This window comes from Notamacropus eugenii, chromosome 6 (genome assembly GCF_028372415.1).
Source record: "Notamacropus eugenii isolate mMacEug1 chromosome 6, mMacEug1.pri_v2, whole genome shotgun sequence".
Lineage (NCBI taxonomy): Eukaryota > Metazoa > Chordata > Mammalia > Diprotodontia > Macropodidae > Notamacropus > Notamacropus eugenii.
Genome location: NC_092877.1, coordinates 314,648,694 through 314,663,199, shown reverse-complemented (window position 1 = coordinate 314,663,199; position 14,506 = coordinate 314,648,694). Strand labels below are relative to the sequence as shown.

The window sequence follows — 14,506 nt, the reverse complement described above, 5'->3', positions numbered from 1 at the left end:
ACTGCTGAATTAAAAATAAATGCAGCCCCGCTCTCAGAAAAGAATGAAGGCTCTTATTGGAGATGCCCTCAGACCCTTCTTTGAGGCCCCTTCTGAAAGCTGTTCCCGAACCAGCCAATCTTCCTACTTCTATAGAATTCTACACTCATTCACACAAACCAACAACAAAGCTGGGTCTCAAACACCCTTGTTGCTTTTGTGGCTTGTTTGTTCAGTGAATAAGGGGTGCTCACCCCTCTTTTCTCAAAGAGGGAAGGAGATAAAGCCCTAGGAAAGATAAGTGATTTTTAAAAGCCAATGGGTGCAAGCTGAGATGTAGGCCTAGAAGCCAGGATTCTGGTCTGCTTCTTACGAGCCTAAAAGCTGGCTGTGAAAACCAAGTACAACTGATGTTATTTAACCCGGGGAACAACCTGCAGGAAGAATTAATTATCTTCAGGTCTCTGAAGGATTAGACAGAGGATTATAACCAGCTGTTTCCCAGTCCCACTGGGCCCAGATCGGGGGAGACTGGATGAAATGGAAAGCTGGGGGGATTTAGATGAGTTTTGGACAGTGAGAGTTGGGAGATGCAACCCAGGTATCTGAGGGGGGTCTAGAGCTTACTTTATGGGAGTTCCAAGAATACTCCAGGCTGCCCTAGACATTCTCCACCTGGAATGTTTTAAGCAAGCTTTACTTCTAGAAGTAAAAGAAGGTTCCAGCAGTCTGACACCTTGAGGACATTCACTAAGAGGGAAAGCCAAAGAGCACACTCTGCTACCTCCGAATCACCTAATCAAAGCTGCAAACTTGCCATATTTCCTAGAAGCCATCTGTTTAAATATCGCGATCACATCTTCAGCAAAGCCAATGTCTGCCTCGAAGCGGGTTCTCGAGATAAGTACACATCGACCTCTGATGCTGGCCAGGCCCTTGCTGTGGAGTTGGATCTGCTGCACGGGCATTTCACTGGGGGGCTCTGACGCTGGAGACTTCAAGGCAGAAGCAGTGGCATCAGATCCTTCCAGGGGCTGCAATGTGACTGTGCGAAGGTGCTGGACAGCTTTCACTGCAAGGGAAGAAACATTACTGTGGCCAGCTCTTGAACAGCACAAGGAAGCTCTTAATTTAACTAGACTAAGCAAAGAAATGTGTCTTGGGGAGAAAGGGAAGTTGGAGGTGAGGTGAAGATGAAACAGGGGGGAGCTGCTGGATGGACAAAGAAAGGAATTAAACAAAAATGCCTTTACTATGTGCCCAGCACTGTCCTAAACACTGGGGATACAAACAGAAAAAGCTAGACTGTGTCAGCTTTCAAGAAGTTTACATTCTAAATGGGCAGCTTCTGAGTAGATGGAAAGGTCCAGAAACCCTAAGGACCACAGAGGTAGGATGGATTTGAACCTTGGCACCTCACTCAGTAGCCCTGCAGTGGGGAAGTCCCTTCAAGGAGGACTCAGGGATCCCTTTCTCACCTCCCCTGTGCTCATTATTTAAGTGGCTAAGATGAGAGTACATGAGGGGAAAGGCAGAGCAGACAGTAAGGGCTAAGGATCTTAGTAAACAGTGATGGGGCCAATGGTCAGGTCTGATGGTCCTCCAACTGATCATAAGGGGAGGAGCTGTTGATTTCAAGCTCATTCAAACTTCATGAATAGTGAAGAAGCCCTGGCAAGGAGGCCCTGGTCGGGGTAGCTCCCCCTTCCACTAGATAGTAGCAGGTGGGTTGTGGGCTGGGAGGAGGGGATCAAGGGCGGAAGGGAAGGGTGGAGTGCTGGCTGCTGCTTGTCCATGGCCTAAGGCTGGAGAAGAGAAGCAAGGCTCCAGGGTAATCTGAGCAGAAACGGACCAATCTTGAGAAATACCATTAACTTACCACTGCATTTGGCTCTATCACAGCAATCATGGAATTTTCAAACTTGGGTTGACATAAACTGCATTTATAAATGGAGACTTGAGGCACAGAGAAATAAATAATTTCCCCAAGTTCACTCAGTATGTAAGTGGCAGGAGCAGTATTCAAACCTGGGCCTTTCGATTCCAAATCCAGTTGTCCTATTAGCCCAAACTGCCTTCCAGTTATCACCCAAATCCTTGTCTCTATGGGATCCAGATAATCCAAGACTGCAGTTTAGTTCTGTGTCCAGGACAGACTCACAGTGCTGCCATATTGGTTTCATAGAATCACAGCATTTTAAAATCCAAAAGACAGAAACATAGATTCAGAGCTGAAAGGGACTCCAGAGGACATCTAATCCACAGGTGTCCGACTCATGGACTCACCAGTGGGCCTGAACCACATTAAAAATATCATTGGGAAATATTTAACAAAATAAATAGAAGCACAACAGAACACAGATAACGTTCATTTGTGGTTTTCTAAGTCAGTGGAATCCAACGCCTTCCTTTGACAGATGAGGGAATGTCTCAGAAAGAATAAGTGATTTATCCAATGGTTGCTGTGGCTGTTGGTCCTTGAACAGGACTATAACATCAGGGAGGTGACGCTAGGACATGCAAGTGAGTTGGATTTAAGTAAGGGAGGGCTGTGCAGTCACCAGCCTCACTGCCTCCTTTGTGGCAAGACAGAGATCAGGACAGCAAGAGATGGCCCAGGATGCAGAGGGGGGCTCTTGGTCTCTGACAGTTCTCAGTTTGACTCTGATTAAGGATACATAAGAAATGAGGCAGAGAATGGCCTCTTTACCTAGTCAAAAAAAAAACTCCATCTGGGAGGAGAAGATCCTCAGGGTTTCTGGGCAAAACAGAAACAATTGCTACTTATGTTCACCCAAGCCAATCCAGGTCTATACAATGATCAAGTAGGGATTGGCTGACAAGCAGCTTTTGGATAGCACCTGAGGTCCCTGCCACAGAGGGATGGAAGGAGAAAGAATGAATGGTGCCAAGCACACCACCACACCTACAAGTGACAGCAGAGTATGTCTGACAATTTCCAACACCAATGTCTCTCTAACAACCAAGGACGATGACTGGTTTACTTACTTAGAGGCCTGTAGTCTTTTAGGCTGAAATCCCACGTTTTTGTAGCAGGATCTGAAATGAAGCATAAACCACTTAATGGGACCATGATGAGGATAATTACTGTTGTTACAGTCATTTGTACTTACAAATAGCCTTTCAGCCAGAGTTCAAAATGCTTTACCAACAAGCAACACTATTGCTAAGAAGTGGAGAGCAAATATGCAGACAATTCTTGATTCTATATTTAGGATGAAGAAATAGAACCAGGAAAAGGACAAGCCTTGTCTTGGATGGTAGTGTTGGGCCTAGAACCCAGACCTTCCAATTCCTCAAGCACAGCCATCCCCACAAGGTCATTTTGTAAGATAACAAACTTGGATGTTCATTACAAGAACAGGCCAGAAGGCACAAGAAGAATGAAAAAGTAGAAGGTTAATAGTGGAATGCAGGGAAGTAACAAACGCTATCCCTTGGGAGATGCAAGGAATAGACTAAATGGCAGATGAATGAAAGGAAACCCATGTGGAAAAAAGGCCAGGCAAGCTATTTACCATACTTTCTGCTGGGCAGACTCTTAAACACAGCAAGGAGCTCTGAATTATATCCTATCTCCACCTGGAAACGGCCTCCTCCCTTCTTTGTGCATTTCCCTTTCTGAGAGCCGAATGCTTTCTGAGGAGAGGCCTGAAGAGTGTGCTGAAGCTTTCCATTCTTCTCCTGGGATTGACCCCCTGAGTCAGAAAAGTTCTTAGGGATGGCACTGGCATGTCCAATTGTTTCCTGACATTCAGGATGAGGGGTGGAGCTTACGGTGGCACTGCACGACTGTCTACCTGAGTCATTCACAAGTCCAGAAGGAGTAGCCTGCCAATCCCGAGAGTGCCCTGGCTCACCCAAAGGTCCAGGGATAGAGCCAGTTGAGACTGCAGGCTTGGACTGGGGAGACATGCAGGTATGACCCTGAGCTAGGTTACCAGGATTCTGCTGGCTGGTGTTCTTTGGAAAGCCCTGTGCTAAAGGCTGAGAGATCTCACTGAAAGCCACTGGATGTGAAATGTGGACCACAGTGGCTGAACTGATCTTCTCTTGCCTCTCTCGAATTGCTGCTGTTGGCTCCAGAGGATGAAAACTTCCGGAAACCTGATGTGCCTTGACTTCAGTATAGGAGACACGGGGGTTCTGGGGACTGGTCCTAACGGTGCTGCAGCCTGGATGAGAAGACTCTCCTGCTAAGTCGTTGGGGCCGTTTGGATGTCTATGACTGGATGGGTGGACTGTCCCAGGAATGGAAGTGGGGCCTGATGCTGCGCCTTTACTCTGCTGGGCTAATTTCTCTGCTCGTCGAGCAAGAGCCTTCAGCCTATTCTCTTCTATCCTTTTCTTCTGTCCTTCAGTGAGGGTGGAGGACATCTTGACAGGACATGAAGGTGGAGTAGAAAACGGAGAATAACCTGTTGGAGGAAAAAGTGTTCAAAAATAAGTATTGACCTTATCCACCTGCCGGTCCCATGGTCTCTGTCTGAGGGGTCCTGAAAGGAGCAGAAGGGACCAATATGCTTTGGGGCTCTAATGACATGTATGTATGTAGGACATAGGGTCATATACTTTAGTGTTTATATGCTAGACTATAGAATGGGGAAAAGGAATAAGCATTTACTGAGCTCCTACTGTGTGCCAGGCACTGTGTTAAGTATTTTACAGATGTTGTCTCATTTGATCCTCACAACAATCCTGGGGGATGGAGGGGCAGGTGTCATCATTATCCTCACTGAGGCAGAAGTTAAGGGATTTGCAAGTGTCTTAGGCTGGATCTGAACTCAGGCCTTCCTGACTCCAGGCCCACTGCTCTATCCAGTACATACCCAGCTGCCTCATACATCTGAGGAAATGGCACAAAGCACAAAATGCTCTCCATCTTTCCAGCCTTCTGCCATATCTTTCCTTGTGTATTGTTCCAGCCACACTGGACAGCGCTCTCCCCACCACCGCCCCAAGGAAGTACCCACTATACTCTTAGACCTGGGAGCCTTCTCTGGGAAATCCTCCCTGCTGATCTTCCACTAACAAACTTTCCTTCAGAACTCCCGCAATGTATTCTGCAACTTCCAACAGACAGAATAATTCATATGGACCCCTACTCTAGTCCAATGGGTATTAATCAGTTTGCTATGATTCCATAGGGGTAGTGATTATAAGTTCTGTATGTTAGGCCCCAGAACTGTGAAGTACACACTGTAAGTTCACTTGCTTAATCACAGGAAGCTAACTAGAGGCCCTCCACCCTTGTTTTCCCCTGTCATGGTGACCAAGCCCAGTGTGGCAGAAGTGACTCAATTACATGGAAAGTCCTCCAACTTGTTTTTGTACCTCCAGACCACTGTCTCTTGTCCAACATGAGCAGGTGACCATTTTATTGACCATCTTATCTTATGAACACTTAGTGGAGATGCCCCCCCACCCCGACATACCACTTCTAGCTCATGCATCATTTTTTGGCCCACAAAGAAAGTGTTATCAACCAATAGGATTCTGTACTTTGTATAGCCTCGTTAGCATGTTTAGTATCAGACCTTATAAAAATAAGGCCCTGGAAGATTATGAGAAAGTTCTGAGATCCACTTCATTAGAGGGGACCATGGACCCTTTAATTAAGTGCCATTGGCTTGGAGCTCTGCCTCAGTCTCTTTTATTATAGGTTGGACGATTTTAATCCCCACACAATGTAATACCATGTATTCTGGTCATCTGTATTTGTCTTCCACCCTTCCTCAGCAGGCTGTAAGCTCCATGAAGACAGTGAAGGAGTTTAATCCAAACATCCCTCTCTCCAGTATTTAGCATTAAGCTCTGCATCTAATGTTTGCTGAATCAAAGACCAAATCAGTTGTTGTGAGCCTCCAATGAGATCACTGATGTAAAACTCTTTGCAAACTTTAAAAGCTCTGTGTAAAGGTCAGCTAGTGAAATTCTTCCAAAGTCAGTCATCTGGCTCTCATTCATCTTTGCAGTTCTATTTCATAGAAATTGGACTGCTAGCTGTTCTCTGCATGGGACATAGCATGACATTCCACTTTCTGTTTCCCATCTTTATGTCTTTGCACTAATGACCTGCCACGTTTGCAATGCACTCCTACATTCTTGTTTGCGAAAGCCTTCAAGAAACAGCTCAGGCACCAACTCCGGTAGGAAGCCTCACCTGATTTGCTGCTCCCCTACCTCCACCCCATCAGTAATCAAATCAACCGAACCACAGTCCAAAGACTTCAATGAAACTCCCCCCTCCCCAACCCCCTCAGTGATTTCCCAGGCTACCACTCCCCAGAGATACCGGGAGAAAGGAGGATAAACAGCAGCTTCTGGGGGGAGCAGGCCTACTGCCCCACCGGGGCTCCAGCTGGGACTGGCCAGGAGCGCACCACAGCGCTTTCTTTTTTTTCTTTACTTCCTTTCTCTCTGTCCACGTGGGGCTTCATACCCTGATCTGTAGGTGGTCTGCCCAAAGAAATGTAAATTTTGATTGCTGAAACCTCCAAAGATATCCTGAGGTTTACTGGTTGGTTAGATTTTTTCTTAAGGACCAAGCCTTAAAACTCAAATCACTCTAGTTCTCATTGATTGACCAACAATAGGTCTCAAGCCAAGTCCCTCTTGGTCACTGTTTGGGCCCTGACTGGTTCCAAATAAATGTAAATAGCAACTGTACTGTTCTGCCCAGAAACTCAAAGCATCTTCCTCTCCCAGATCAATTTTATTCTCAGCCTCATTTCTTACCTAGCCTTAATTACTGAATGGGTGTTGTCTCAGTCAAACTGAGACCTGTTAAAGACCTTAGCTTAAAATGGCCAAGGTCTCCCATTGCATCCAGGGCCATCTCCTGTTGTCCTGATCTCTATCTCATCACTGGCCTCAGTTGGCAGTGAGGCTGGTGACTTGGCACAGCCCTTCCTCACTTAAATCCAATTCAACTGTAAGTCATGGCCTCAGCCTCCTGATGTCACAGTCCTCTTCGAGAAGGAAGGACAAACATCTATCTCCACCACCACCACCACCACCACCACCACCATGGGAATGTAAAGTCCTTCTGGATTCCCAAGACTTAGCACTACATCTGGCACCAAGTGCTAAATAAATTCTTTCTCATTCATTCACTTTTTCAGCTCATTCATGTTACATCTCAAGTAGGCTCAGCTAAAACAGATACAATTTCATCTTGGCTTTTTAAAGCCAGTGACTAGCACACAGCAGATGCTTAATAAAAGCTGGATGAATTGCATTCACTTAATCCACTTTCAGCACAGGGAAAGTTGGGCCACATCACAGAGAATCACCAGATAAGGAGAAAGAAGGCATTTTAAGCTGAAAAGGATAAGAGATTAGACCGAAATAGCTGAAAAAACAACACACCCCGGTGTAACATCTGCTGAAAAAGCCTGTTTCCAACCTACAGGAGCCAAAAATAAATGAGCATCTAGATCAATTACAGACAAAATTAGCACATCCTCATTCAGTCAACATCAGGCACCGCTAAATAACCAGCTCTCTGCATGTGGCACCGGGCTGGTCAATATACCAAACCACAGAGACATCGTCCTAGACCTGTAAGACATGGAGACAGAAGGGAGCCACCACACCTATAGGGATCTGCGGAGATTTGGGTAACACCCTCATAGACACCAAGCAACAAAACTCTGAAGGCATCTCAAGAATCCAACCATGGAGCTTGCTGTCTCTTCACCTCCAAGAACCCAGCTTCTCCCCACTCAGTACCTGTGGCCAGAAAAGGAATCTACCTTAGGGTGAGAAGCCACAATGCCTCCGTCCAAAAAGGCTCCTATGGCCAGTGGCACACGCAAAGAAGAAAATGAGATGGGTTTTACAGACCCTGACTTGCCACCTTCTACCTCTAGGAAGGCGAAGGAGAGCGGGAAGCATGCCAAGCAGGCTACCTTTGTTTCCTACCAGTCTCCAAAGGACGGCCCACTCCAGCGCCTTCCTCCAGCCCCGACCCCTCACCTCCCACCCTCCAGAGGGCACAGCACGCCTAGTCCTCAGAGCCAAGGGACTCAGATGCAGTCCTACCACTTAAGCTCACGGTTTGAGAGGCGGGCACTTAACCCGTGCCACCTCCCAATGCTGTAAAGTCTTCAAGGACATTCAGCACTCACTCTCTGGGCCTGTTTCCTTCTTTGGAAGATGAGGCGCTGGAGGAGGTGACTCTAAGGTCCTTCCAGCCAGCTGCACACCCCTGTCACCCCTCTCTCGCCTCAGTTTCCCCATCTGTAAAACGGCAGGGGGGGGGAGTGCTGGACAGGTGGAGCAGGCAGGGCACTACAGGGCTAGGAGAAGCAGGCTGGAGGCAGGGGCCCGACTGTACAACGTGGGTGTGTGTGTCTGTGTGCGTGTGGCGAGGGCACGACGGACCCGTGGGCACGAGGTCTGGTGGTGGGAAGGCTGGGAGCACTGGGGGGCACGGTCTCATCTGTTTCGGACTGGAAGGAATCCTGATCCCTCATTTAACTGCGGACCAGAGAGGCTGCGACCTGCCCGAGATCACACGGCAATTAAGTGGCAGATGTAGGATTCGAACTCGGGCTCCGTGCCAGGGCACCTGCCACGATCCCACAGCACGCCCTCCCCAGATGGGACTTTTCTCGCGCATGCGTGCGTGCGTGCGTGCACCTCCCTCCCAACCCGCCCCTCTTTGGATTCAACCTCTCTCCGCTCCCCCCCTCCCCCGCAGTTGGTCTCGTCCACCCTCCCCTTCCCACCCTCTCCTCTCTTGGGTGGGTCTCGAACCATATTATATCCGGTGTGTTACCCCGCTTCTTGCCTGAAGGCCCCCATTCCCCCCAGCCCTCCAAGATTAGGCCTAGCCTTCAAACGCGCGATACCTGGCGCTCAGCTTCGCTGCTTCATTACTGCGGATGCCCAACTGCGCGACTCCATTACTGCAGGGGCAACTTCTTCCGCTCACTCACCCAGACTCTATCCAGATCCCCAAACCCATCCGCCCGCCTTGCGCAGTGAGCGTCCACAGAACTACACCTCCCAGGAGCCAGCGCGGCCCCCACACGTAGACTAACTGTGGGAACGAGGCTCCGCGAGAATGGGAGGGTTCCAGGCAAGGACCTCTGGGATTTGTGGTTCTGCGCTGCTAGGCGGGCGATAGGCTCAGCGTCCCGGTCGAGGACGGGGGCAGTGTTGCATGTTGGGAGTTGTAGTTCATGCAATTTGCAACTAGGCAGTTTTGGGAGTTCATAACCAGCCTAGGCTCCCAGCGTGGTGCCCTGGGGTACTTCAAGATGGAAATCTTGGCTTGTTACCAGTAAATTTACCATGTATTACATCCTGGTTCATTGAGGGGTGCATTAGAGTTAGAGTCTTCAATTCCTATCTCACTGATTCCTTCCTGGACAAAATGCACTTAAATTCTCCGGTCCTCAGTTTCCTCATTTGTAAAGTAAGGAGATTGGACCAATGAGGTCCCTTAAATGTGGAGCTGGACGGGACCCTGGAAGCCACGCAGTCATGCCTCCTCATTTTATAGATGGGGAAACTGAGAACTGAGAAGGGAAGGGATTTGCCCCAGGTGGAGCCAGGATCCATTGAAACACACCGCCCCTCTGTTGGTTGGTTGTTGTCCTTCCTTTCTCAAAGAGGGCCAAAATGACATCACCACCATAAAGTCAAGTTTCAGTGTGTGTCAGACCAATAGGAGTTCGGAATGCTCTACCACAGATTGGGCACAGATAGTCCCTGTGAACATTTGGGGTGGTTTCTCCAAATTGGCACATCCTAGGTTTACTTTGTGCTGTCTCAATTCTGCTTTGCTCCTAGAGCTTGGCACCCTTTCTGATGTGGGCATGCCATGCTGAGCGGTCCTGTGCCAGTGTCTCCAATGTTGTATAGTCAAATCCAAAGTTCCTGTGAGAGACCTTGAGAGTGTCCTTGTATCATTTCTTCTGGCCACCATGTGATCGCCTGCCCCAGGCGAGTTTTCCATAAAATAGTCTTTTTGGCAGGCATACATTTTGTATTTGAACAACATGACCAGCCCATCAGAGTTGCACTCTCTGAAGCATAGTTTGAATGCTTGGCAGTTTGGTTTGAGCAAGGATCTCAATGTCTGGTACCTTATCCTGTCAGGTGATCTTCAGAATCTTCCTAAGACAGTTCAAATGGAAGCGATTCAGTTTCCTGGCCAGGCACTGGTAAATTGTCCATGTTTCACAGGCATACAACCATGTGGTCTGCACAACGGCTCTGTAGACCTTCATTCTAATACCTCTTCTCTCTCATACTTTTCTCCAGAGTCTTCCAAACACTGAGCTAGCTTTGGCAATGCATGGGTCAACCTTATTGTCAATTGTCATTATTACATCCCTGGAAAGTACACTACCAAGGTAAGTGCACTTATCCACAGCATTCAAAACTTCTCCAGTGTTGTAACCGATGGTTCCACTTATGGATGGTGTGGTGGTGGCTGATGGAGTACCTATCTGTGTTTTCTTGGTGTTAATTATGAGGCCAAAATTAGCACAGGCAGGAAAGAACTGACCGTACTTTGTTGCATCTCAGCTTCAGAGGCTGCATTGAGTGCACAATCATCTGCAAACAGAAAATCATGCACCAACACTCCCTCCACTTTGGTCTTAGTTTGTAGCCTTTTCAGATTGAAGAATTAACATCAGCACAATAGCTGGCCTTGATGCCATGTTCATCCTCATTGAAAGCATTTGACAACATGGCTGAAAACCTCATGCTAACAAGCATGGGAGCAAGCACACAGCCCTCTTTCACTCCGTTGGTGACTGGGAAGGCACGAGAGCATTGTCCACTATGCAGAATCCAGGCAAACATACCATTTATGGACTAAAAACCTATGGAGCATCACAACTACTCAGTGCTAATGGAGTTACATTGATTAGTAATAAGGACATGATCCTAGAGAGATGGGCTGAACACTTCCATAGCGTTCTCAACAGACCATCTTCAAACCAATACTGAGGCTATTGACCATTTACCTCAGGTTGAAGTCAATCCTTCCTTAGCTGAACTTCCCACTGATGAAGAGGTTTTGAGGGCCATTAGGCTCCTTTCATGTGGTAAAGCACCTGGTACTGATTCTATTCCAGCTCAGTTTTACAAGGTAGGAGGACCATTGATCATACAAAAGCTGACTGAAATTTTCCAGGTTATGTGGCAAGAGGAGGTTATCCCCCAGGAGTTCAAGGATGAGTCCATTGTCCATCTCTATAAATGTAAAGGTAACAGGTTGTTCTGTGACAATCATAGGGGAATATCTCTCTTAGTCATTGCTGGCAAGATTTTTGCTAGAATCCTCCTTAATAGCCTAATCCTAGAAGATGGTCATATATGTGAGAGCCAGTGTGGCTTTAGAAAGGGCTGAGGAACAGTCGATATGGTGTTTGCTGCCTGACAACTCCAGGAGAAATGCCAGGAGCAGAACAGAGGTCTGTATACAACATTTGTAGATCTGATCAAGGCCTTTGACATTGTTAGTTGTGAGGGCTTATGGAAAATTATGTCAAAATTTGGTTGCCCAGAGAAGTTCATCAGTATTGTATGTCATTTTCATGATGGCCTCTTCATTAAGGGTCTTCAAAAGAGGGATTCCACCATGGCTGACTTGGTCACCCATTCCTATGTCCTTCATGTTTCTAGGTCTTCATGGATCTGCTGGAGTCTAAAACTGATTTCTGCCACCAGCCCACTAGCTCCCACCTCTTCTCTAGAACTGCCCCACCTAAAGGCAGGCTAACACTTAGGAGCAGTTTGCCCGTCCAATCTCTAGTCTCCATCCACTGTACTCACTAACCTTTTTAATGAAGAAAGCTCTCCCATCATCAAATTTTTAACTTCTGAAAATGTCAATAAAAAAGGCTGCTTAATATTCTTGGGATTTTTTTAAATGACATTTTATTAGTATATGTAGGAAATCTTTCTCATCGGTCTTTCTTTGCCTTCCTATGTAGAAAAAAAATGAAAAGGAAAACAAAATTAGCCTACTTACAGAGAGGATGGAAATTAGGACATCTGGATCTTATATCTCATTTCAGATCCACCTAGTTTTTTGTTTTTTTTTTCACTAGTATGGTATTCAATTTTCCCGTCAGTGAAATGGCCTCACAGTAACTTGAAGGACATGGAAAATAAGAATCATATTACTGTACTGACCTTTATATGTAAAAAAAAAAAAAAATGAAACAGTACACTGGAACAAGGGACTCAATTGTATTTAGAATAAGGGTGACTGGCTTACACTGAGTGAGCTGGCCTTCACAGCGCAGTTTTTCTTGGTCCAAAGCCAATAGTTTTAGGAGAGCTTGCTACTTTTAGGACAGGTCTGTACACATCAAGATGGACTGAATTTGGGAGCAATGTAACTAGATATTTTAGACCTTCAAATGTTTTTTTTTTTCTGTAATCATCTGGGTCATTTAGACCTAAGTCATCTCTTAATTGATTGTCCTTTTTAATGAGAAATAACACAGATCATACACCCTAAAACAAATGTATGTGAGAAGCAATTCATTTGGACCCCTCCTCTATTTCAATCAGTATTAATCAATTTCATATGATTCCATAGGAGTAGTGATTACAAGTCTGTATAATAGACCCGAAAGCTGTGAACTGCAGATTGTAAATTCACTTACTTAATCATAGGAAGTAACTAGAGGTCTTCCACCCTTGCTTTTCTTTATCATGGTGACCACGCCCAGGGTGGCAGAGGTGACTAAATGAGATGGAAAGTCCCACAATTTATTTTTGTACGTCTGGACCGTTCTCTCTTGCCCAACAGAGAAGGTGACTATCTTATGACCACTTGGTCAGTGGAGATACCCCATGCATTGCCCAACCTGAGACTCCCTCTACTCATATACCATTTCTAGCTGATGTGTCATTTTCTGACCCATGAGCAAGATCTATCAACCAATGGGATTCTGTACTTTGTATAGCTTCTTTAGAATGTTCAGGTATCGGATCTGGTATCAAACCTTAGAAGGAAGTATCTGCTATCAAGCCCTGGAAGAAAGGGGCATCTCAGATCATGAGAAAGCTCTGAGGTCCTCTTCATTAGAGGAGACCATTGACCCTTTAATAAAGTGCCATTGGCTTAGACTTCTACCTCAGTCTCTTTTATTGTAGGTTGGACAGTTTTAATCCCCACATTGTTGGCACCCCAAGATGGGACTGCGATGCATGGACTTCAGCTTCTTTAAGCTGGCCCCTGCAAGGACCCCACAAAGGAAGTGCAGACCAGGTCGAATTTTCACCAAGGGCTCCCCCATGGACACTGGCTCTGGGAGGTTGGACTCCCCTTGCTCTGTGCACCCAAATTCTCTGAGTCTAGGTAAGTCTCTTCAGAATTGGTGAGTGTGCCTTAATTTACCCTAAATTCATTTTCTTTAAGAAGGATCCCTGATTGGGCTAAGGGGGACTGTTTGAATTTATGAGTAATCTGTCTAAATTTATAAGCTCCAGAGCATTCAAATCTATTTTTATAAAAAATTTTATGATAATTTAAACTTTTAAACATGGATTTACTGTTTTCATGGATTTTTCCCCCTCTGTTTTTTGTATTTTCATTTTGTTAAGACTAGGGAGATTCAGTAGCAGAATTGCTAGTTCCTCGTTTTCAGCCAGTTAGCCACCTAGCTAATTTTAAAATTTCCTGCTGGCAGGGTTAAAATAGATTTTTTTGCCTTTAAATTTTTTTTAACAAGGAGTGATTAAATAATTTTTGTCATCAGTAGAGAAATCTCTCATTAATTGAAGGGGAACTCATTTCAGGGGCTTATAGTGGGGTGAGGAATCCATCTAGAAGCCCCAGGGTTTGAGGAAATGATCCTCTATTCCAGTGCCTTGGTAACACTTTGAGGGGGCAATAATTCAGGCCAGACCCAGTGGCCTTAGGGGAGAGATTCCCTGACTCAACAGTAAGTTCTCAAGGCATGTGACCATTCTAGAAGCAATCCCATCCTCTTCTGATCTGAGAAGAGGATTTATTTAGTTGTACAGAGGTGAGATTATTTTCACTTATATTTGTTTAGGATTAAATCAGTCACTGACTATCATAGCCAATTTTTAGGAAGTTTTAAAGAAAAGTAGGGATAAATTTTATTGAATATTCATTTACAAAGGACCTTTAGGCCCTAGTGGACCCATCTTAGTACCCTGGTTAAGCCCAGAAATTAAGAATTGGGAGTATTAGACAATTTGTAAAAACAAATCTCTTAATATTATAGTGTGAGCTGTAGGAAAAGAACTTCCCTATAGGCAGAACTCAGGCAGATAGAAGACTGACTCCTTATTTGAAGGGGGGCCATCCCTGACATTTTCAGAAGGGAAGTTCTCAGATGGAGTAAGCCAAAAGGCAGGCACCTTGGGTATCTAATCCAGTTCTTTCAGAAGTTCATCCACGGAGTGCCGCTCCTGATTGGGGACGTCCTCAGGAGAGATGGAGTCGGACGTAAGAGAATAAATGCATTCTACAGAATCCCCACTGGGGAGGGTG

General features: G+C 46.0%; 1 protein-coding gene across 1 annotated transcript in view; it reads right to left on the bottom strand.

The window, feature by feature from the left end:
- Positions 1-9,054, bottom strand: part of SMARCAL1 (SNF2 related chromatin remodeling annealing helicase 1) — an 86,693-nt gene extending 77,639 nt beyond the window's left edge. The window contains exons 1-4 of the mRNA XM_072617651.1: positions 8,859-9,054; positions 3,519-4,418; positions 2,989-3,039; positions 797-1,051 (exon numbers count right to left, since the gene is read on the bottom strand). Coding sequence (XP_072473752.1) covers positions 797-1,051; positions 2,989-3,039; positions 3,519-4,377 — 1,165 coding nt within the window. The 5' untranslated portion in view covers positions 4,378-4,418; positions 8,859-9,054. The remainder of the gene's footprint in view (positions 1-796; positions 1,052-2,988; positions 3,040-3,518; positions 4,419-8,858) is intronic.
- Between the last annotated feature and the right edge of the window lie 5,452 nt (positions 9,055-14,506).